This window comes from Chiloscyllium plagiosum, unplaced genomic scaffold (assembly GCF_037043375.1).
Source record: "Chiloscyllium plagiosum isolate Xiang-an unplaced genomic scaffold, Cpla_swu_hap1 HiC_scaffold_36, whole genome shotgun sequence".
NCBI classification, from domain to species: Eukaryota; Metazoa; Chordata; class Chondrichthyes; order Orectolobiformes; family Hemiscylliidae; genus Chiloscyllium; species Chiloscyllium plagiosum.
The window spans coordinates 46,077,463-46,100,708 of record NW_028270174.1 but is presented as its reverse complement, the minus strand read 5'-3'; the positions used below and the strand labels follow the sequence as shown (position 1 = coordinate 46,100,708).

The 23,246-nt window shown below is 42.3% G+C and overlaps 1 protein-coding gene across 2 annotated transcripts in view; it reads left to right on the top strand.

The window, feature by feature from the left end:
- pdgfc (platelet derived growth factor c) overlaps nt 1–23,246 on the top strand; it is a 421,124-nt gene that overhangs the window by 128,513 nt on the left and 269,365 nt on the right. Inside the window, exons 2-3 of one of the 2 annotated variants that reach the window (XM_043708811.2) lie at nt 1,758–1,967; nt 10,881–11,076. In XM_043708811.2, the coding sequence (XP_043564746.2) occupies nt 1,758–1,967; nt 10,881–11,076 (406 nt within the window). The remainder of the gene's footprint in view (nt 1–1,757; nt 1,968–10,880; nt 11,077–23,246) is intronic. The other variant, XM_087980140.1, reaches the window with a different exon arrangement.

Here is a 23,246-nt window from a genome sequence, read left to right as displayed (position 1 = left end):
TTCTGTTTGCAGTTAATGATGCTGTGCATAGAATAGTGCCTCCATGGACAATATTATGAAAAGTGTTTACCTTGAGCAGCAAGTATACTATTGCATTCAGAAGTACATTTTAACCTAGTTATCCAAATTTTGACATAACAATTTAAGCAATACTTTTTAAAAATCTGTTATATACTGATATACTGTCTAAAATTTTGAACAGGTAGCTGGTTAACAATCACGAGTCAGAATAGCAAAACTAAAACTTCCCTTTGGTCTTAGATGAGTCCATATATCACAATTTGTCCTGCACTGGTCTTCAGTATGCCCACCAATTGGGTAGTTCAATATAAAGTTTATCACTTACTGCTTTGACTAGATGTCTCTCAATATCCCTTGCCCTATCAGCAATTCCAGGGCTAATCATTGTCAGACAGGAAAACTTAAGTAGTATTATATTTCCTTCCATATACAACCTATGTTGTTTCACTCACTGCAGACTATCTAAATCTTTGGTTAATCTTATGAGATGCTACATTTCTTGCTAGTGACAATATAGGACACGAAGTAACGTACAGAGGATAGATCCGTTTGCATTTGGGCCAATTCAGAAAAGGGTCTATCAGCTGATTGCTGGGATGGGGGTTTGCCTTCATAGGTGTGCTTGAGCAGAGTGGGCCTATCCTGATTGAGGTTTTGAAAAACAAGGCGTGATCTAATTGAAACAAAGATTCTGAGGTAGCCCCACAGGGTAGACACTGAGAGGATATTTCCCTGTGGGGAAGTTGCACAATTTTAAAATAGTGAGTCTCCCATTTAAGATGGAATTGATGAAGAAGTTCTTCTCCCAGAGGATAATTATGTTTGGAATTCTCTTTCCTGGAGAGCATTGAAGGCTGGATCATTGAGTCTGATATATCTTTTGTTCAGAAGCAGCATCGTGAGAGGTAGACAGGAAAGAAGACCAAGACATATTGGCTATGACATCATGGAATGGTTCAAGGGGTCAGAGGCAGGGCCCTGTTACTTACTATTTCTCCTGTGATTGAAGATGATGCACTAATCTGCTTTGTACAATGATGTATTTGGAGATAACGGAGAAAAATTTAGAAAGAATGAGAAAGGAAAGGAAAAGTGAACGCTCTTCAGTTTAATCTCAATCATCAGATGGGAATCTGTCAAGATGAGTGTGAATGCCCACTAATACCCATCTAATTCTGTCCATAGATGTTGATCTGATTACAGTCATTTCCCACTGGGCAGTTGTTTCCAAAATGGGCACCAGGATTATTCATCTAATAGAGAACAAGAGAGAGAGAGCAGCACCAAACAGTGTTCAGAGGCTAGAGAGGGATTACAGAGTTTCCCCTCTCAAAGTATGTGAGAAGTTATAGTCAAAAATAATTTAGGGTCTTCAGTATTCAGAAGCAGAAGAGATTTCAGTGAGAAAATCAAGCAAATTGCAAAAGCAGAGACAAGAGAGACATTAAATTCACTCTGTTTTTTCAGTTGTAGTACTTCTTTGATTTTCAGAAGATCTTGATCTGATTCTGACATAGCTTCTCAACTAGCTTTTGAGTTCTTAACACTTTTACTTAGATTAGATTACTTAGATTACTTACAGTGTGGAAACAGGCCCTTCGGCCCAACAAGTCCACACCGACCCGCCGAAGCGCAACCCACCCAGATCCATTCCCCTACATTTACCCCTTCACCTAATACTACGGGAAATTTAGCATGGCCAATTCACCTAACCTGCACATTTGTTTTTGGACAAGGTGGCCAGACAGGAAGAAAACGTGGAGGCGACATTGGTCTCAAAGCAGCCATACACTCACTACCCAGCAGGGGGCAGTGGATGGAAATCAGGAGCAGGTTCCCAAGTTGGTTTCATCCTGACAGAGATGAACACAAAAACACAGCTTGCAAGTGGGACATGTCATCTGTGTGGATCAGTGTGCCATCTGTTGCAGAACTCAACCATCAAGGTAGTTATGGAGCTGGTTTGGTTTTAACGTGGGTTTGAGCTCTGTAGCACAATTGCACTGTAGCCACTGTTAGAGAATCTCAGTCACATTAGGAGGAACAGATTCCAATAATAAAATTGACAAGTAGATGGGGAGAGGTCAACAGAAGGACAAGAATCTGTTAAGGTAATCTCTTTAGTTTGGCAATTGAAGAATTTGGCTGGAGAATGCCTACTGTAGCACATTGTTTAGCAATGACTGGTTCTCAGCTTATATGCCTGGGATATTAAATATGATCAGCAGCATCTACATTGTCCCAATCACCATCATAATCTTTTGAGAATTGATGAGAAATGGTCAGAATTTCTCATGTTACAGTACCAACCAATATACACAAGATGTTACTACACTGGTAAAATTAAGCCAAATGGGTCAAATTCACCTTATCTTCCTCACACCCTGCCACCTGTAAAAACGCCATCCCATATTCCCAACTCCTTCGCCATCGCCGCATCTGCTCCCAGGAGGACCAGTTCCAATACCATACAACCCAGATGGCCTCCTTCTTCAAAGACCACAATTTCCCCTCAGACGTGGTTGACGATGCTCTCCACCGCATCTCCTCCACTTCCTGCTCCTCCGCCCTTGAACCCCGCCCCTCCAATCGCCACCAGGAACCGAACCCCACTGGTCCTCACCTACCACCCCATCAACCTCCAGATACATCGTATCATCCTTCGTCATTTCCGCCACCTCCAAACAGACCCCACCACCGAGGATATATTTCCCTCCCCACCCCTATCAGCGTTCCAGAAAGACTACTCCCTCGTCAGATCCACACCCCCCACCAACCCGACCTCCACCCCCAGCACCTTCCCCTGCAACTGCAAGAAATGCAAAACCTGCGCCCACACTTCGCCCCTCACTTCCCTCCAAGGCCCCAAGGGATCCTTCCATATCCGTCACAAATTCACCTGCACCTCCACACACATCATTTACTGCATCCGCTGCACCCGAGGTGGCCTCCTCTACATTGGGGAGACAGGCCGCCTACTTGTGGAACGTTTCGGAGAACACCTCTGAGACACCCGCACCAACCAACCCAACCGCCCTGTGGCTGAACATTTTAACTCTCCCTCCCACCCCGCCAAGGACATGCAGGTCCTTGGCCTCCTCCATCGCCAGACCATGGCAACACAACGCCTGGAGGAAGAGCGGCTCATCTTCCGCCTAGGAACCCTCCAACCACAAGGGATGAATGCAGATTTCTCCAGCTTTCTCACTTCTCCTCCTCCCACCTTTTCTCATCCCAACCCTCAGACTCAGCACCGCCTTCTTGACCTGGAATCTTCTTCCCGACCTCTCCGCCCCCACCCCCTCTCCGGCCTATCACCCTCACCTTAACCTCCTTCCACCTATCGTATTCCCAATACTCCTCCCCCAAGTCCCTCCTCCCTACCTTTTATCTTAGCCTGCTTGGCACACCCTCCTCATTCCTGAAGAAGGGCTTATGCCTGAAATGTCGATTCTCCTGTTCCTTTGATGCTGCCTGACCTGCTGCGCTTTTCCAGCAACACATTTTTAAGCTCTGATCTCCAGCATCTGCAGTCCTCACTTTCTCCTGCTTAAATTTATTGTTAACCAGTATTTAGAAATGCAAATTCTTGGCAAACATTTGCAACTTCTTGCAAATAATTTCTTTTATTTGTTTCAGTCATATATTTCAACTAAATTATCATGAGTTATCATGAGTCAAGTCCTTTTGCAAAAGTCTACCAGTGTTTGGCCTTTTTTGTTTTTCTAATCCAATTGCTCTTCCCACTCTCCTGTCCAATCAGGATTAACCTATTAGTTTTAAGATACCAAGCCAGGACCAAATGATTGTCTGAATTCCACAGTTGCCAGTGCCGAACCACCAGAGCTATTGTACTAGATGATTTCCTAATTGGCAACCTTCACTGTCACCATCCTTAATGTTTTTCAGTACTACATAGTTCATCAACTTCCTTGTCTGTATGTTTGCTTGTCAGCAAGTATATCTGAATGATGATCAGGGAGATGAAGTGACTAAGAAGACATGTGGGATACTCGTCTTCATTAGCCAAGGTCTAAAGTTTAAATGTAAGGCGGCTATGTGGCAACTGTATAAAATGCTGATTAGGGTGAATGTAGGGTATTGTGTGCAATCCACATTATAGGAGGGATATGATTGCACTGGGAAGGAGCAGGGCAATTTATCAGGATGTTGCCTGTTCTAGAGAGTTTGTTAGGAAGAGAGATTGGATAGAACAAAGAACAAAGAAAATTTACAGCCCAGGAACAGGCCCTTCGACTCTCTAAGCCTGGGCTGATACAAGCCTGTACTGTCTAAACCTGTCAGTCAATTCCTAAGCATCTGTATCCGTCTGCTCCCCACCTACTCATGCATCTGTCCAGACGCATCTTAAATGAATCTACCGTGCCTGCCTCTCCCACCTCTGCTTGCAACGTGTTCCGGATGCCCACCACCCTCTGTGTGAAGTACTTGCTGCGTGTATCCCCCTTAAACTTTCCACCTCTCACCTTGAAAGCGTGACCTCTGTTACTGAATCCTTCACCCTGGGAAAAAACTTGCTTCTCTCCAACCTGTTTAAACCCTTCATGATTTTGTAAACCTCAGTCAGGTCCCCCCTCAATCTCTTTTTATCCAGTGAAAATAAACCTAACCTAGTCAACTCTTGATAGCTAGCACCTTCCATACCAGGCAACATCCTCGTAAACCTTCTCTACACCGTCTCCAAAGTGTCCACATCTTTTTGGTAATGTGGCGACCAGAACTGTACACAGTATTCCAAATGCAGCCGAACCAACGTTCTGTACAATTTTAACATGACTTGCCAGCTCTTCTACCCAACACCCCGTCCAATGAAGGCAACATACTATATGCCTTCTTGACCACTCTATCCACCTGTGTAGCAACCTTCAGGGTACAATGGACCTGCATTCCCAGATCTCTCTGCTCATCAACCTTTCCCAAGGCTCTTCCATTCATTGAATAATTCGCTGTAGAATTAGTCTTGCCTAAATGCATCACCTCACATTTGTCTAGATTGAAAGCCATCTGCCACTTTTCCGCCCAACTCTCCAGTCTATCTATATCCTCCTGCATTCTCTGACAGTCCCTTATGCTTTCTGCCACTCCACAAATCTTTGTGTCATCTGCAAACTTGCTGATCATACCAACAGTGCCCTCTGCCGGATCATTTATGTATATTACAAACAACAGTGGCCCCAACACTGACCCCTGTGGAACACCACTGGTCACCTTTCTCCATTTCGAGAAAATGGAAAATATCAGTTAGGAAGAAAATGACATACATGATGAAATGCTGAGGAGCACGAACAAACAACAAATTTGCTGAATTAAGTAGAATCAGCCAGTGTCTGATTTGGGTATACATAAGCAATAATAGACATTATGGAGGGAGGGTTTCAATTAAAAAGAGGAATGCAAGGAAAGAGAATATCAATGATATGTGCCTTAAAACTTAAGGAGATTATTGGGAAATGAAATGACAGACACAGGACAGTGGTTAGCACTGCTGCCTCACAGCACCAGAGACCCGGGTTCACTTCCCGCCTCAGGCGACTGACTGTGTGGAGTTTGCACGTTCTCCCCGTGTCTGCGTGGGTTTCCTCCGGGTGCTCCGGTTTCCTCCCACATCACAAAAGATGTGCAGGGTCAGGTGAATTGGCCATACTAAATTGCCCGTAGTGTTAGGTAAGGGGTAAATGTAGGGGTATGGGTGGGTTTCGCTTCGGCGGGTCGGTGTGGACTTGTTGGGCCGAAGGGCCTGTTTCCACACTGTAATCTAATCTAATCTAAAAGGACAATGAGACATGGAGAAAATAATGAGCCAAGGACATACCTTTAGATAACGCATACATTTATCACATCATTTTGAAGATTATGGGCATATTGTAACAACTTTGAAGACAGGTATCAAGAACATTTCAAAATTGTATGTTAAGATGGCTCCATAATATGTTTATGTATGAGCTATCTTGCCTAGGATGGGATGACGTTGTTGTGCAGCCGCAATTAGACACTTTTCCATTGGCCTTTTTGCCTGTTCAGCCTTTCCACCATCACCTCCACTCCTTCCTTAATTAGTCAGGATTCACAGAAATGGCTTCCTAATGAGCTACCTTCCTTAAGAATGCTCAGATGGGCAAACTTCAAAAACCATCATGGTGATGAGGTAGAAAAGGTCCTGAATGCTAATAAAAACTAGGTTGGCAAGATTCTGAGCTGCCCATGGTATATTCTGTACATGGTTAATGATATCACTTGGCCAAATTAAAAAAAAAATATTCAAAACGACTTTTATTCTTAAGAACTGATATCACTAAATAACCATCTTGTTGTTATGTCATTGATAGATGTGTAATAAAAATTTAACATGTGGATGCAACTTGTAGCTTATAGCAACAGAGCAACCATTTCTGTCATGTATTTTTACTCTTGGAGAATATTCAGCAATCTTTGCCAAAGTAGAATTTCCAACTCCATGGTAATAGTAAATAGAAGGAGCTTTTGATTTGTTCAAGGCGTAGGGTATTGGCCATGTAGGGAAAATAGAAGGTTAAGATTTGGAATGAGTCCAGCGAAGTGGCTCTAAAACTTTGTATGACACATATCAAAAAAATTCCATGGAACTCTGATCTCAATCCTAAAGGATTCCATGATAACCTTTGGGGTCTTTTCTCTCCATTTGTCACTTGAAAGAAAACATGGATTTTGGAACCTATAAGATGTTCTCTGTAATTAGATTTCAGTTTTCCATTGGCCCTGTCAGCATTATGGCCACAAGGGCTAAACAGAAGCTTTGCTACTGATCCACTGTAATGTTTGCCTTTACAGTATTGTCAATGCTGGCACTCACTGTGAAAGTAAGTGCTGGATTCACTTTGCAATACACTTTATTCCATTGCCAGCTTTAGCAGTGGCACTATTTGTAACATTCTGCCTGTGGTATTAGTCAGCTGACAGTGGAAATGCACATATTACATGTGGTTATTGTCTAAACCACAGTAATTTTGAGTTTAGGTTGATTACATCATCTCTGTAAGAAAGCTGCTTGTAATTTAAGAACAAAAATGCCACAAATTATGTATATATGGGTGTTCCTTTTAAAATCATATTTAATTACAGTTGAGAATGTATTTCAATATTAAAGTTGTATAGTTCGTTTTTGATCTCTGCGTATACATGTATCTTAACATTCCAAGGCAAGATCTCATTGTCATTTTTGTTTGTGGAGAATTTTAAAACCAAAAATCGCAAGAAAGAATTGCACCTGCCGGAGTGATGATCTTTGAATAATATGTTTTTATTGGACAAATTAAAGTGCATTATTTGTGAAGCATAGGAGGCTATTAAGTATACAAGTTAAGTCTTTACTAGGGTCTACTTTCAATTTTGGTGCAATCAGCTATTCTGCTGTTTGATGGCAGTATCAACATTCATGAATAGAAGAGTGGCAAGCTGCAGCACTTGCTGATTGTGGTATTGAGGGATTGAATTTTGGGCTCTTCTGCAGAATTTGGTATATGAAAAGGATAAAGTTTGGATTATGTGGTGCCGTTCCTGGTTTCAAGACATCCAATATGATTTAGCAACCAATAAAGTACTTGTAATGTGTGATGACAACTTGTAATACAGAGAATCTTGGCAACCATGGGAGAGGCAATGATGTGGTGATATTTTCATTGGATTAGTCATCCAGAGATCTATATAGTGTACTGGGGGCTAGAGTTTGAATCCCATCATGGTAGCTGTGAAATTTTAATTCAATAAAAACATCTAGAATTAAAGATTCAATTCGCTCACCTTTGATTTGCGGTTTCTGAAAGGAAATCTGCTTTCCTTAACTGCCTGGCCTACATGTGACTTGAGACTGACAACACCATAGTTGGCTTCTAACTGCCCTCTGAAATGGCCTAACAAGCTACTCATTTATTTCAGACCATTCAAAATAAGTCTTAAAGAGATCGACATAAACACTGGAAACAACAATGGGCAAACTCAGCCCCGTTGGCCCTACAAATACCTTCTTAAGAACTTCTGTGGGTAGGCCGAAAAATAGGAGAGCTGTTTCACAGACTACTCATACCCGTCATAGTCATTCTCACAGAATTATACCTAACAGTCATCACCACAAACACTATTGTGTTCGGTGGCACTATCATGATTTTGAACAAATTTAGCATTTCAACGCAGGGCATGCATGAATCGTTCTGGGCCATCAGCATCCATGGAATTGTACTCACACACAGTCTGCCACCTGATGGCCTGGTATATCCTCCAATCTATCATTATCATAAACCTAGATAATCAACCCGAGTTCAATTAAGAATGCAGTCAGGAGCAGCACCACAGAGCCCTAAAAATGAGTATCAACTTGATGAAGCTAAAAAAAGGACTAATTTCTTGTAAAAGAACATAAGCAGCAAGAGACTGACAATCTCAAAATCAATAAATCAGACCTCAGCTCTGCAGTCCTGTCTCATCTAACAATGATGGACAATTAAACAAATTGCTGGAGGAGGCCAAATCCAACCCAGTCAATTACCATCCGATCAGGTTACTCTTAATCGTCAACGAAGTGGTAGAAAGTGTCATCAAGGTACGCTATCAATAGCACTTGCTTAGCAATAACCTCACTGACAGTTAGGTTGGGTTCTGCCAGAGCAGTGTATCTGTTGATCTCATTGTAGCCTTTGCTCATAGAATATAGAACAATACAGCGCAGAACAGGCCCTTCGACCCTCAATGTTGTGCTGACCTGTGAACTGTTCTAAGCTCATCCTCATACACTATCCCATTATTATCCATCTGCTTATCCAAGGATTGTTTAAATCTCCCTAATGTGGCTGGGTTAAATACATTGGCAGGCAGGGCATTCCATGCCCTTACCACTCTCTGAGTAAAGAACCTGCCTCTGACATCTGTCTTATATCTATCACCCCTCAATTTGTAGTTATGCCTCCTCATACATGCTGACATCATCATCCTAGGAAAAAGACTTTCACTGTCTACCCAATCTAATCCTCTGATCATCTTGTATGTCTCTATCAAATCCCCTCTGAGCCTTCATCTTTCCAATGAGAACAGACCCAAGTCTCTCAATCTTTCCTCATAAGAGCTTCCCTCCAGACCAGGCAATATCCTGGTAAATCTCCTCTGCACGTTTTCCAATGCTTCCACATCCTTCCTGTAATGGGGTGACCAGAACTGTACACAATATTCCAAGTACGGCTGCACTAGCATTTTGTATAGTTACAGCAAGACATTGTGGCTCCGGAACTCAATTCCTCTACCAATGAAACCTAACATACCGCATGCCTTCTTAACAGCACTATCAACCTAGGTTGCAACTTTCAGGGATCTGTGTACATGGACTCCAAGATCCCTCTGCACATCCGCACAACCATGAATCTTTCCATTGACCCAGTACTCTGTCTTCCTGTCATTCTTCCCAAAGTGAATCACCTCACATTTAGCTGCATTGAACTCCATTTGCCACCTCTCAGCCCAATTCTGCAGTTTATCCAAGTCCCCCTGCAACCTGTAACATTCTTCCACACTGTCCACTACTCCACCAAGTTTACTGTCATCTGCAAACATACTAACCCATCCACCTGCATCTAAATTATTTATAAAAATCACAAACAGCAGTGGTCGCAAAACATCTTTGTGGCACACAACTAGTAACCGGACTCCAGGTTGAATATTTTCCATCAACCACCACTCACTGCCTTCTTTCAGAAATCCAGTTTCTAATCCAAACTGCTAAATCACCCTCAATCCCATGCATCTGCATTTTCTCCAACAGCCTACCATGTGGAACCTTATCAAAGTCCATGTACACCACATTGACTGCCCTATCCTCATCTACATGCTTGGTCACCTTCTCAAAAAACTCAATTAGGTTTGTATTACACAACCTGCCCTTGACGAAACCATGTTGACTATCTGAAATCAAATTGTTGCTTGCTAGATGATTATGTTTGGTCATAGAAGACAAAGAGTAGCAATGGTCTGTTAAGTAGTCTGTTGTCTACCTCATTAGGAAGAAAGCTGATTTGCAAATGCATTTTTCCCTCCGTGGAACAAATGTTCACCATGCAAATCATAAAATATTGAGATGTCGATGTTTTCTGATGTAAGTTGTGATTTTAGTGCAAAAAATAAGTTTTCTGATGTAAGTTGTGATTTTAGTGCAAAAAATATCACTGTGCCAAAAAGGCTTTAGAACATTCCATGCAGATTTTAAGGAAGAACAATCTAAATTTAAAAAAAAATCTTGTTATTTAAAAGGTGGAATAAAAACCCTCAGGAATGCATTTGAGATTAAACAATGCACAAATTAGTTTTAAATGGTTCTTATTGAGTAATGTATGTTTAAAAAAATTAAATCTATTATTAAAAATATTTACTTCTAATGTTTACAGTCAATCTTCAAAACAGCAGGAAGAAGAATTTTTTTTTTCCATTTGAAACCTCTAACGTGTCTAGTTCTTAGTGATGGCAAACTCTGAAAATCCTAACAGCACGTGTTATTTATTTTTTCAACGTTTTTGCTTTTGCCAAGTATGTGATAAAAGTTTAGGCCCCATGCCAATCACTAAGAAGGAACTTTATACCTGGTAAAAATATTATAGCATAGAGGATGGTTAAATACACTCCAGATTACAAATATTTCAATGTAGGTCTGGTTCTCTTGTGTTATTATCATTTATTGGATAGCTGTTGTGAGATTCATGTTTGTTATACCAGACTAATTTATAGCTGACAAATGAAGTAAGTAATATCCATTGGTCATGGCTGAGATTTAAGACCCCTCTGTTTTGCATTACAATTACATTGGCCTTTTTTTTTAATTGAATTAGGAGTACATGATCATCAGCATGAAAAAATTATCACAATATCAGAGGATGGATTTGTGCAGAGTCCACGATTTCCTCAGAGTTATCCGCGAGATGTGGTGCTGCTGTGGAGATTAATAGCAGCTGATGAAAATATGCAAATACAACTAACCTTCGATGAAAGATTCGGACTTGAGGAACCAGAGAACGGATTGTGCAAGTGAGTGTCTCCTTTCTCAGATATAGGTAGACCAAACTATTAGTAAAGAAAATTATTGCTTTTGAGATAGGAGATGAATGAAGAACAGTAATGTAATTTAATATACATTGAATGGATAGTCAACTGTGTGTTCCTGCAGAGATTCTGGATTGTTTATAAAAAAAATTCATAATGGCAATGATCACTTTAAGAGAATTGCTGATTAACAAAATTAAAACCAGAAGCCCAATCTATGTTAGTACACTTTCTTCTAGTAACATAAGTAATACTGGTTATATTTTACAACATCACAATGAGGTATTTCAAGGATTGAAAAATTTCCTTGATTGCGCTTTTTGAAATATAATGCCTAACAGGCATAAAAAGCTTCAATTTTCAAGCATAAAAGAAATTCCATGCTTTCTGTGGTGCTTTGTTGTTTACACTCGTTTCTGCTTGTTGCTTACAGACTTTGAGAATAAGTTTGATGTACCATGATGTTTTTACCATGTTGGAAACTGATGGCCGTAGAATCATTGTACATTTTACCTGTACAAGATTTTTGAAAGATTATCCATTTAGTCCCATTCACCGGCCCTGTCTTTGTAGTCCTGAAAGTATTTTCCCTTCATATTTTTGTTAATTTCTCTTTTAAAAATTACTATTGGAATCTGCTTCCTCAACTTTTCCAGGTAATGCTTTCCAGATCATAATGTCTTGATGCATAAAAAATTGCTTCTCAAATTTTTTTGTTCTTTATCATCCATCCATATCTTCTGATTTTTGACCCTTCTGCCTTTCAAAAATATTTTCTCCTTATTTATTCTATCAGAACCCTTCTTGATTTTAAGCACCAAATTTAAGCACCATATCTCATCTGCTGTAAGGACATCAACTCTACTTTTTCTAGTCTGTCTTCCGAATTGTAGTCCCTCATTCCTGGCTTTACTTTGGCAAATCTTATCTCCACACTCCCTGAAGTCATGGCATCCTTCCTAAAGAATGGTGCCAAAATTGTAAACTGTGCTCCAACTGGGGATCAATTAGTCATGTACAAAAGTTATCAAATTTTGTCCAGCATTTTTTATTTTCTGTACAGATTCCAGCATCTAGTTGCTCCTATATCACATTTTTCTTATTGCGTGCTCTTCTTCTTTGGTTCCTTTCTGCATCAAGTGGCATGTGAGGCAAAGAGAGCACTTGTTTATGCCCATTTCTGTGGTTAGATATCCTGCCAGCTTTTTCACTCTATCCCTCTGCTTATGATATCAAGGCCGTCTTTTTTTCTTACTGCTTTCTCAACTTGCCATGTACCTGTGTATATACACACACACACATCTCCTGAGCCTTTTGTTCCTGTATTATTAGTTTTTAATGCCTCTGTCATACCTTCTATCACAGTTCCCTTAAATTGCATGTTCCCTCCAGCTTCTCATTTCCAGTCCATGCAGAACTGATGTATGTTTCAATCCTTCTCATTGTTTTTTATATTTTCAAGTTTCATGTTGTCTGCAAATTTTGAGACTATGTGCTGTGTAGCCAAACCCAAGTTATTTGTATCAAAAAGTGCTCCCAACATCAGCCTCTGCAGAACAAAACTGCAAACCTCCCTCCATCAGGCTAACAAATGATAAGCTGAGAAGCAGGCAGAGGTGGAATCAGAAGGCGAGGACAAAGAAGGGAGCATGATGTATATATAAAGGACTTAGGCATGTGCTGTAATATCAGTAAGCACAATTCTGTCTTTGCCCATTCACCAATAGACTATTACTATTAGCATTGACTAAGAGCACACACCTGGATCCAGATTATGCAGTAGATGTGGTGTCCTGTAGTCTTTGGGCATGGGGGACAGCAGTTAGCTTGGCTGATTGACAAGAGCACTAATGGAATGGTAGGTATGGAAGACAAATGATGCATTCCTGTGAGACAACTGCAGACCCACCTTTCTCAGAGCCACTTACACTCCTGGCCCTGAGGTGGTGCCTCAGTAATCCTAGTAATCATCTCCAGACACCCTCCAAGCATTTTTGAACAGTTATTTGAACCTATGATAACAGCAGACTGAGTTCAACACACATTAAGTTGACCCTTATGTGATTCCAGTGTAGCACTCAGATCTTTGATGGAATTGAGTTGTTCCACAGTGGAAGCTGAGATATCTGTCATCTGCAGTATGTATCAGCAAAATACTGCAGATGCTTGCAACTTAAAATATAGGACAGAAAATCCTGGAAAGATTCAGCATGTTTGGTGACCTCTGTGGAGAGAAAAACAGTTGACATTGTTGGTTGCTGACGTGAGTTCTGCTGAAAGGTCAGTAACCTGAAACATTGGCTGAGAGGTCTAGGCCTCCAAGCGCTGCACAATGACTGGTGTCAAGTTGCTATGGAGCTCCTTCATGCTCCATTACATTAAATGCAAGTTTTCTGATTGGCTTTTCAATTTGTCAGGCATTTTGCTGTGAACGATCATCAAAGTGCTCATCTGAATCCTCTGTGGCAGTTCCCACATATGTTAAAATAGATTCTCTACAGTATGGAAACAGGTCCTTCAGCCCAACAAGTCCACACTGACCCTCCAAAGAGTAATCCACCCAGACCCATTTCCCTACCCTATACTTACCCCTGACTAATGCACTAACACTATGGGCAATGTAGCATGGCCAATTCACTTGACTTGCACATCTTTGGATTGTGGGAAGAAACTGGAGAACCCAGAGGAAACCCACGCAGACACGGGGAGAATGTGCAAACTCCACAAAGACAGTTGGCCGAGGCGGGAAACGATTTTGGGTCCCTGAAGCTGTGAGGAAGCAGTGCTAACCACTGAGCTACTAGCCCCCCCAACGCCCCAACCCACCCCACCCCACCCCACCTACTTCCGTGTTCTGTGAAGTAACCTTCTTCACAATCCACTACAACTCAAATTTTGGTGGGATATGTTGAAATATTTTTACTCATTCATGGAGATAAGTGACTTTGGTAGGGGCAACATATTTTATCCATCCTATTGCCCTTAAACAGATATTGATGATCCAACTTCTTGAACTGCTGCTGTCGATGGTGGTACATCCACAATATTGTTAATGATTGGAATTCCAGACTTTTGACTCAAGAAGATTGAAGAAATAACTGCACTGTTCTATGTTCGGACATAATCTGCTGTTCTTCTTTTTGATGAATAGGCCACGGGATTGGATGCGGCTATTGAAGGAGGCTTTGTGAGTTGGTGCAGTGCACCTTCAGTGCCACTGAATTCAATCTGGCAAACACTGCTTGATGCTGTGCTGGGTCAAACGCTACTCTAGTATCGAAAGCTCAGCTCTTGAATTCAGTCAAATGACACTAAGGCAGGCAGAGTTGTGGATAGTGTGGAAAGATGTTGTGGGTTACAGAGGGACATAGATAAGATGCAGAACTGGACTGAGAAGTGGCAAATGGAGTTTAATGTGGAAAAGTGTGAGGCAGAAGTAACAGGAATGCAGAGTACTGGGCTAATGGTAAAATTCTTGGCAGTGTAGATGAACAGAGAAATTTCGGTATCTAGGTGTGTAAATCCCTGAAAGTTGCCACCCAGGTTGATAGGGTTGTTCAGAAGGCATATAGTGTGTTAGCGTTTGTTGGGAGGGGGATTGAGTTTCGGAGCCACAAGGTCATGCTTCAGCTGTTCAAGATACTGGTAAGGCCGCACCTGAGTATTACGTGTAGTTCTGGTCACCGCATTATCGGGACGATATGGAAGCTTTGGAAAGGATTCAGAGGAGATTTACTAGGATGTTGCCTCATATAGAAGGAAGGTCTTACAAGGAAAGGCTGAGGGAACTGAGGCTGTTTCATTGGAGAGAAGAAGATTGAGAGGTAACTTAATTGAGACATATAAGATAATCAGAGTGTTAGATAGGGTGGACAGTGAGAGCCTTTTTCCTTGGATGGTGAAAGTGAAGAGAGATAGCTCTAAATTGAGGGGTGATAGATTTAGGATAGATATCAGAGTAGTTTCTTTATTCAGAGAGTAGTAAGGGCGTGGAACGGCCTGTCTGCAAGAGTAGTAGACTCGCTGATGTTAAGGGTATTTAAATGGGCATTGGACATACATATGGATAATAATGAAACTGTGTAGGTTAGATGGGCATCAAATTATTTTCACAAGTCAGCGCAACATCGAGGGCCAAAGGGCCTGTACTGCGCTGTAACATTCTATGTTCTATAAGTCTTCTGTACGAGAGCCAGGATGTTGCCTGAGGTCATAGTCTTGCGGTACTCAGTACCTTCAGCTGTTTCTTGATTCAAATTTTTTTCTATCACTTGAATGAAATTATATTGCCTGAAGAGTGGTATCTTTGATGCTTGGGACTTAAGGAGGCAGCCTGTGTGATCAAGTTGAATTTTGTGTTTTTTTTTAAATCATTGTTTTTATTCATTGGGACATAGATGCTGATTGGAGAATCTCCTTTGTTAAAAATCAGCCAGGAATGTGAAGAGCCTGTATTCTTGCCTTTAACAATCAGTGCACCACAGAAAAAGAGGCAAATGTGGTGTGAGAAGTAAACCTTTTGCACAGTTAGTAACTGATTGATTTATCATTAGTCACATGTACTGAGGTACAGTGAGAGGTGTTATTTTTCATGCAATACAGGCAAATCATATCGTATGAAGTGCATCAGAGTAACAGACCATACTGCAGAATAAGGTATCACAGTTGCAGAGAAGGTGCAGAGAAAGAGAGCTGAATTAACATTTCAGAGATCCAGTCAGATGTCTGCTAACAGTGGGAAAGAAGCTGTCTTTGAATCTATTTGTATTCAAACTTCTTTGTCTTCTGCCTGACGGAAGAGGGTGGATTATGTTGGAGTATGGGGTGGGAGGTGTTTTGATTATGTTGGATGCTTTCCCGAGGTAGTAGGAAGTATAGATGGAGTCACTGGATGGAAGACCAGTTTGCGTGATGATCTGGGTTGTGTTCACAACTCTCTGTAGCTTCTTGCAGTCTAGGGAAGAGCAGTTACCATGCCTTGCTGTGGTGCACCCAGATAGGATGCTTTCTATGGTGCAACTATAGAAATTGGTAAGAGTTCTTGTGGACATGCCGAATATCCTTAGCCTCCTGCGGTAGAAGAAACATTGTTGTGCTTTCTTGATTGTTCCAGGACAGATTGTTGGTGATCATCACACCCAGGATCTTGACACTTTGAACCATCTCTACCTCAGCAACCTTGTTACAGATAGGGGCATGCCCTCCATTCTGCTTCCTGAAATCAATGACCAGCTGTTTCGTTTGGCTGACATTGATGGAGAGATTGATGTCTTTACACCACTTCTGCCAAGCACTCAATCTCTTTCCTGTACTTTGTCTCGTCATTGTTTGAGATCCGATCTATAATGGTGGTATTGTCAGCAAACTTGAAAATGGAATTCGAGTGGAATTTGGCCACACCATCGTGAGTGTATTAGGAATATATAGGGGGCTGAGAACATAGTCTTGCAGGGCACAGGTGTTATGATGGAGGGAGTGTTGTTGCCTAATCTTACTCATTACGGTCTATAGATCAGAAATCGAGGATCCAGTTACAGACAGGAGAGTCGAAATCTAGGTTTTAGAGTTTAGAGATGAGTTTGTTTGGAATTATGGTGTTGAAGGCTGAACTGTCATCAATAAGTAGGAACGTGACATAGGATACCTTGTTACCCAGATTTTCCAGGGATGTGAGTAAGGCCACAGAGATGGAGTCTGCTGTGGACCTGTTGCGTCCGTTGGCAAATTGCAAAGGATCAAGGCAATTTGGTAGGCTGGAGTTGATATGAGCTATGACTAATCTCTCAAAACACTTCATAATTATGAAGGTCAAAGTCACTGGGCAAAGTCATTGAGGCATGCTGCATGATGTTTCTTTGGCACTGGGATGATGGTGGTCCTCATGAGGCATGTGGGGACTGCATGTCATAATAATGAGAGGTTAAAGATGTCTGTGAGTACTCCTACCAGCTGATTCACACAGGATCTGAGTGCACAACCAGGGACTCCATCCTGGCCTGTCATGATTCTGTTCAACTTTGCTTTGTAGTCCAGTATATGTAAGCCTTGCCACAAATGATGGGTGTCCGTGTGTTTGGTCTGGGTTTCAAGCTAAGTTTGGTATTTCCTTTTGGCATCTCTGGCTTTACGAAGGTCGTACCTGGATTTCCTGTTCAGGGTTACCTGACTTTTATGCCTCAGATCTGGACTTCAGTAGGGAGTATATCGACCAGTTCTTCTATGGTTTCTGGTTGGGGAATATTCAGATTAATTTCTTAGATTAGATTAGATTACTTACAGTGTGGAAACAGGCCCTTCGGCCAAACAAGTCCACACCGACCCGCCGAAGCGCAACCCACCCAGACCCACTCCCCTGCATTTACCCTTTCACCTAACACTACGGGCAATTTAGCATGGCCAACTCACCTGACCTGCACATTTTTGGATTGTGGGAGGAAACCGGAGCACCCGGAGGAAACCCATGCAGACACGGGGAGAATGTGCAAACTCCACACAGTCAGTTGCCTGAGGCGGGAATTGAACCCGAGTCTCTGGCGCTGTGAGGCAGCAGTGCTAACCACTGTGCCACCATGCCGCCCATTTCAGCATGCTTATGAATAAAGTCTGTGATGGCAGACTCATTTAGTTTGGCTGCTAAATTCTTGAATATGGACCAGTCCACTGACTCGAAGTCCTGTAGAAATCCTTCCATTACTTCGGACCAATGCTGCACTACTTTCTGTATGGTGTCCTCATGCTTCAATTGATGCTTGTAAGGAGGAGGAGGAGCACAGCATTGTGACCTGATTTTGCAAAATACAGACGGGGATTGAGTGGTTGGCATCTTTGATGGTTGTACACCAATGATTGAGGGTGTTTGGACCTCTAGTGAGACAATAAACCTGATGATAGTATTTTAGTAGCACATTCTTGAAGTTGACCTGGTTGAAGTCACCATCTACGATGAACAAAGCCTCAGGATATTCTGTCTCGTGACTGCTTGTAGTATTGTGTACTTCTTCAAGTGCACAAGGGGTGGTATGTAGACGACTGTCAGGATAATGGAACTGAACTTAGAGGCATAGAATTACACAGATGTACAGCACGGAAACAGACCCGTCAGTCCAACTCGTCAAAGCCAACCAGCTATCCTAAATAAATCTAGTCCCATTTGGCTCATATCACTCTAAACACTTTCTATTCATATATCCACCCAAATGCCTTTTGAATGTTATAATTGTACTAGTCTCCACCACTTCCTGTGGTAGCTCATTCTGTAGACGGTGACTTCAACCAAGTCAACCTCAAGAATGTGCTCCAAACACACCAGCCTCTCAAAGTGTGAAAAAAGTTACCCCTTAGGTCCCTTTCACATTTTTCCCCTTTCACCTTAAACCTACGCTCCCTAGTTTTGGACTCCCACAACCTGGGGAAATGACCTTACCTATTTACCCTACCAATGCCCCTCATGATTTTATATAGTCACCCCTCAGTCTCTGCCCTTCAACAGAAAATAGCCCCAAGTCTATTCAACCGCTCCCGACAGCTCAAATCCTTCAACCCTGCCAACATCTTTGTAAATCTTTTCTAAACCCTTTCATGTTTCACAACATCCTTCCTGTGGCAGGGAGACCAGAATTGTATGCATTATTCCAAAACTGGCTGAAGCAATGTCCTGTACAGCCACAACATGACCTCCCAACTTCTTTACTCAATGCGTTGACCAATAAAGGCAAATATACTTAATGCCTTCTTCACTATATTATCTACATGGAACTTGACTTTCAAGCACTCCAAGGTTCCTTTGTTCAGCAACACTCCCCAAGACCTTACCACTAAGCATAAAAGACCTGTCCTGATTTGCCTTGCATGGCATGCCATAGGGATGTGCACTTTACTGTGAGATATTCTAGGCTAGGGGAACAATAACATTGCCATGGTTACCACATCTGAACACCAGTTGGTATTGATTAGAATGCAGACCCCTCTGCCCCTGGCCTGCCCAAGGATGCTGAGCGGTCTGAACTGAGGAACACTCAGGTTGCAAAAGCAGGAAGGCAGATTATTTTCTGAATGGTGGGAGTTTAGGAAAAGGTGAGGTGCAACGAGACCCAGATGTCATGGTCGAACAGTCGCTGAAGTTTGGCATGTAGATGCAGTAGGCAACAAGGACAACTAATGGCATGCTGGTCTTCATAACGAGAGAATTTGCGTATCAGAGTAAGGATGACTTGCTGCAGTTGTGCAGGGTCTTGGTGAGGGCAAACCTTGAGTATTGTGTGTAGTTTTGGTTTCCTAGTCTGAGGAAGGATATTTTTACTATTGAGGGATCCCAGCAAAGGTTCACCAGATTGATTCCTGGGATGGCAGGACTGACATAAGAGGGAAGACTGATCAACTGGGCATGTACTCACTGGAATTTTGAAGAAAGAGGAGGAGTCTCATAGAAACATATAAAATCCTGATGGGACTGTACATAGAACATAGAACATAGGAGAATACAGCACAGTACAGGCCCTTCGGCCCTCGATGTTGCGCCGATCCAAGCCCACCTAACCTACACTAGCCCACTATCCTCCATATGCCTATCCAATGCCCGCTTAAGTGCCCATAATGAGGGAGAGTCCACCACTGCTACTGGCAGGGCATTCCATGAACTCACGACTCGCTGAGTAAAGAACCTACCCCTAACATCTGTCCTATACCTACCCCACCTTAATTTAAAGCTATGCCCCCTTGTAATAGCTGACTCCATACGTGGAAAAAGATTCTCACTGTCGACCCTATCTAAACCCCTAATCATCTTGTACACCTCTATCAAGTCACCCCTAAACCTTCTTTTCTCTAATGAAAACAACCCCAAGTGCCTCAGCCTTTCCTCATTCGATCTTCCTACCATACCAGGCAACATCCTGGTAAACCTCCTCTGCACCCGTTCCAGTGCCTCCACATCCTTCCTATAGTAAGGCGACCAAAACTGCACACAATACACCAGATGCGGCCGCACCAGAGTCTTATACAACTGCAACATGACCTCAGTACTCCGGACCTCAATTCCTCTACCAATAAAAGCCAGTACGCCATATGCCTTCTTCACCACACTATTTACCTGGGTGGCAACTTTCAGAGATCTGTGTACATGGACACCAAGATCCCTCTGCTCATCCACACTACCAAGTATCCGACCATTAGCCCAGTATCCCATCTTTTTATTACTCTTACCAAAGTGAATCACCTCACACTTACCTACATTGAACTCCATTTGCCACCTTTCTGCCCAGTTCTGCAGCTTATCTATATCCCGCTGTAACCTGACACATCCTTCCTCACTGTCTACAACTCCTCCGACTTTCGTATCATCCGCAAACTTGCTCACCCAACCTTCTAACCCCTCTTCCAGGTCATTTATAAAAATGACAAACAGCAATGTTCCCAAAACAGATCCTTGCGGAACACCGCTAGAAACGGCACTCCAAGATGAACCTTTGCCATCAACTACTACCCTCCGTCTTCTTCCAGCCAGCCAACTCCTAATCCAAACCTCCAACTCACCCTCAATGCCATACCTCCGTATTTTTTGCAGTAGTCTACCATGGGGAACCTTATCAAACGCCTTACTAAAATCCATATACACCACATCTACCACTTTCCCCTCGTCCACCTCCTTAGTCACCTTCTCAAAGAATTCAATAAGGTTTGTGAGACACGACCTGCCCTTCACAAAACCATGCTGACTATCCTTGATCACATTATTCCTATCCAGATGTTCATAAATCCTATCCCTTACAATTCTCTCTAAGATTTTGCCCACAACAGAAGTGAGACTCACCGGCCTATAATTACTAGGGTTATCCCTACTCCCCTTCTTGAACAAGGGAACCACATTTGCTAGCCTCCAATCTTCTGGCACTACTCCTGTAGACAACGAGGACATAAAAATCAAGGCCAATGGCTCTGCAATCTCCTCCCTTGCTTCCCAGAGAATCCTAGGATAAATGCCATCAGGCCCAGGGAACTTATCTATTTTCACCCTCTCCAGAATTTCCAACACCTCTTCTCTACATACCTCAAAGCCATCCATTCTACTTAATTGTGACTCAGTACTCACATTGACAACAATGTCCTGTTCCTGATTGAATACTGACGAAAAGTATTCATTCAGTGTCTCTCCAATCTCTTCAGCCTCCACACGCAACTTTCCACTACTATCCTTGACTGGACCTATTCCTACCCTAGTCATTCTTTTATTCCTGACATACCTATAGAAAGCCTTAGGGTTTTCCCTAATCCTACCAACTAAGGACCTTTCATGTCCCCTCCTTGCTGCTCTGAGCTCTCTCTTCAGGTCCTTCCTGGCTACCTTATAACTCTCAATCGCCCCAATTGAACCTTCATGCCTCATCTTTACATAGGCCGCCCTCTTCCCTTTAACAAGGGATTCCAATTCCTTATTAAACCACGGTTCCCTCACACGACCCTTTCCTCCCTGCCTGACGGATACATACTTATCAAGGACACTCAATAGTTGCTCCTTGAACAAGCTCCACATATCAATTACGCCCTTGCCTTGAAGCTTACTTTTCCAAGCCACACATCCTAAGTCATGCCTCACCGCATCATAATTTCCCTGCCCCCAGCTATAACTCTTGCCCTGTAGTGCACACTTATCCCTCTCCATCACTAGAGTAAAAGTCACCGAATTGTGGTCACTGTCCCCAAAGTGCTCACCTACCTCCACAAGTTAGATGCAGCAAGAGTGTTCCCAATGTTGGGGAAGTCCAGAACAAGAGGTCACACTCTAAGAATAAGGGGTAAGCCCTGGTTCAGGACTGAGCTGTGGAAGAATTTCTTCACTCAGAGAGTTGTGAACCTGCAGAATTCACTCCCACAGGACGCTGTTGAGGCTAGTTCATTAAATATATTCAAGAGGGACATGATGCTTATGGCTAAAAGAATCAAGGGGTATGGAGAGAAAGTGGCAATGGGATACTGAAATTGCATGTTCAGCCATGATTATATTGAGTGGTGGTGCAGGCTTGAAGGGCCAAATAGCCTACTCCGACATCAATTTTCTGTGTTTCTATGTAAGGCACAGTCAGGTGCAGTAGAGGTGAGCAGTGTTTCTAAAACAGAGCACACAGCGGTCACTCACTTCCCTTTCAGTTCATCCATTTTATTCTCAATGGATCTCCGGTTTAACAGTCCAGTGACAATACCAATAGCCTTCCTCCTTGAGAGAAAGCAACTGCCATCCTTACCCAGTCTGGCTTACATGTGACTCCAGACCCTCAGCAATTTAGATGACTCTGAAGTGCCCTCTGGGCAATTATGGATGGACAATAAATGCTCACCTAGACTATGACATCCTCATCCCATGAAAGAATAAATGAAATGAAAAGCAGATGAGTCTCCTGTAAACTGCTTGAGTAGTCACTTGTCTTTAGCTTTGAGATCAGTATTTTCTTATTCATTTTTGGGATGTAGGTATTGCTGGGCCAGTATTGCTTGTGCCTAGTTGGCCTTGAGTAGGTAGTGGTTACCTTCCTTCTTAAATTGAAACAGTAGTAGGCAATGTCACTTAGGAGAGTGTTCTACAATTTTGACCTTGTGACACTGAAGGAGTGGTGATATTTTCCCAACCTCAGATCGTGAGTCACTTGAAGTGGAATGTGAAGGTGATGGTGTTCCCACGTATCTACTTGCCTTTTTTTTCCTAGATGGTAATGGAATTAGAAGAAGCCTTGGTGAATTTCTGCCTTGCATATTATATAAAGTACATACTGACTAGACTACAGGCTATCTTAGACTGGGTAATATGCAATGGAAAGGAATAATTGGTAATGTAGTTGTGAGAGACCCTTGGGGATGAGTGACGATAACATGATAGAATTCATCATCCTGATGGAGAGTGAGGTAGTTCATTCTGAAACTAGGGTGCTGAATCTGAGTAAGGTAAAGTATGACGGTATGAGGTGTGAGTTGGCTATGCTGGATTGGAAGCTATTAATGAAAGGAATGACAGTGAATAGGCAATGGCAAACATTCAAAGATCAAATTGGTGAACTGCAAAAATTGGTCTGGCGCAAGAGTGCAGTGAGAACAATGGCCAAACTGTGGCTTATGAGGGAAGTTAGAACAGTATCAAATGCAAAAAAAAGCATACAAACTGGCAAGAA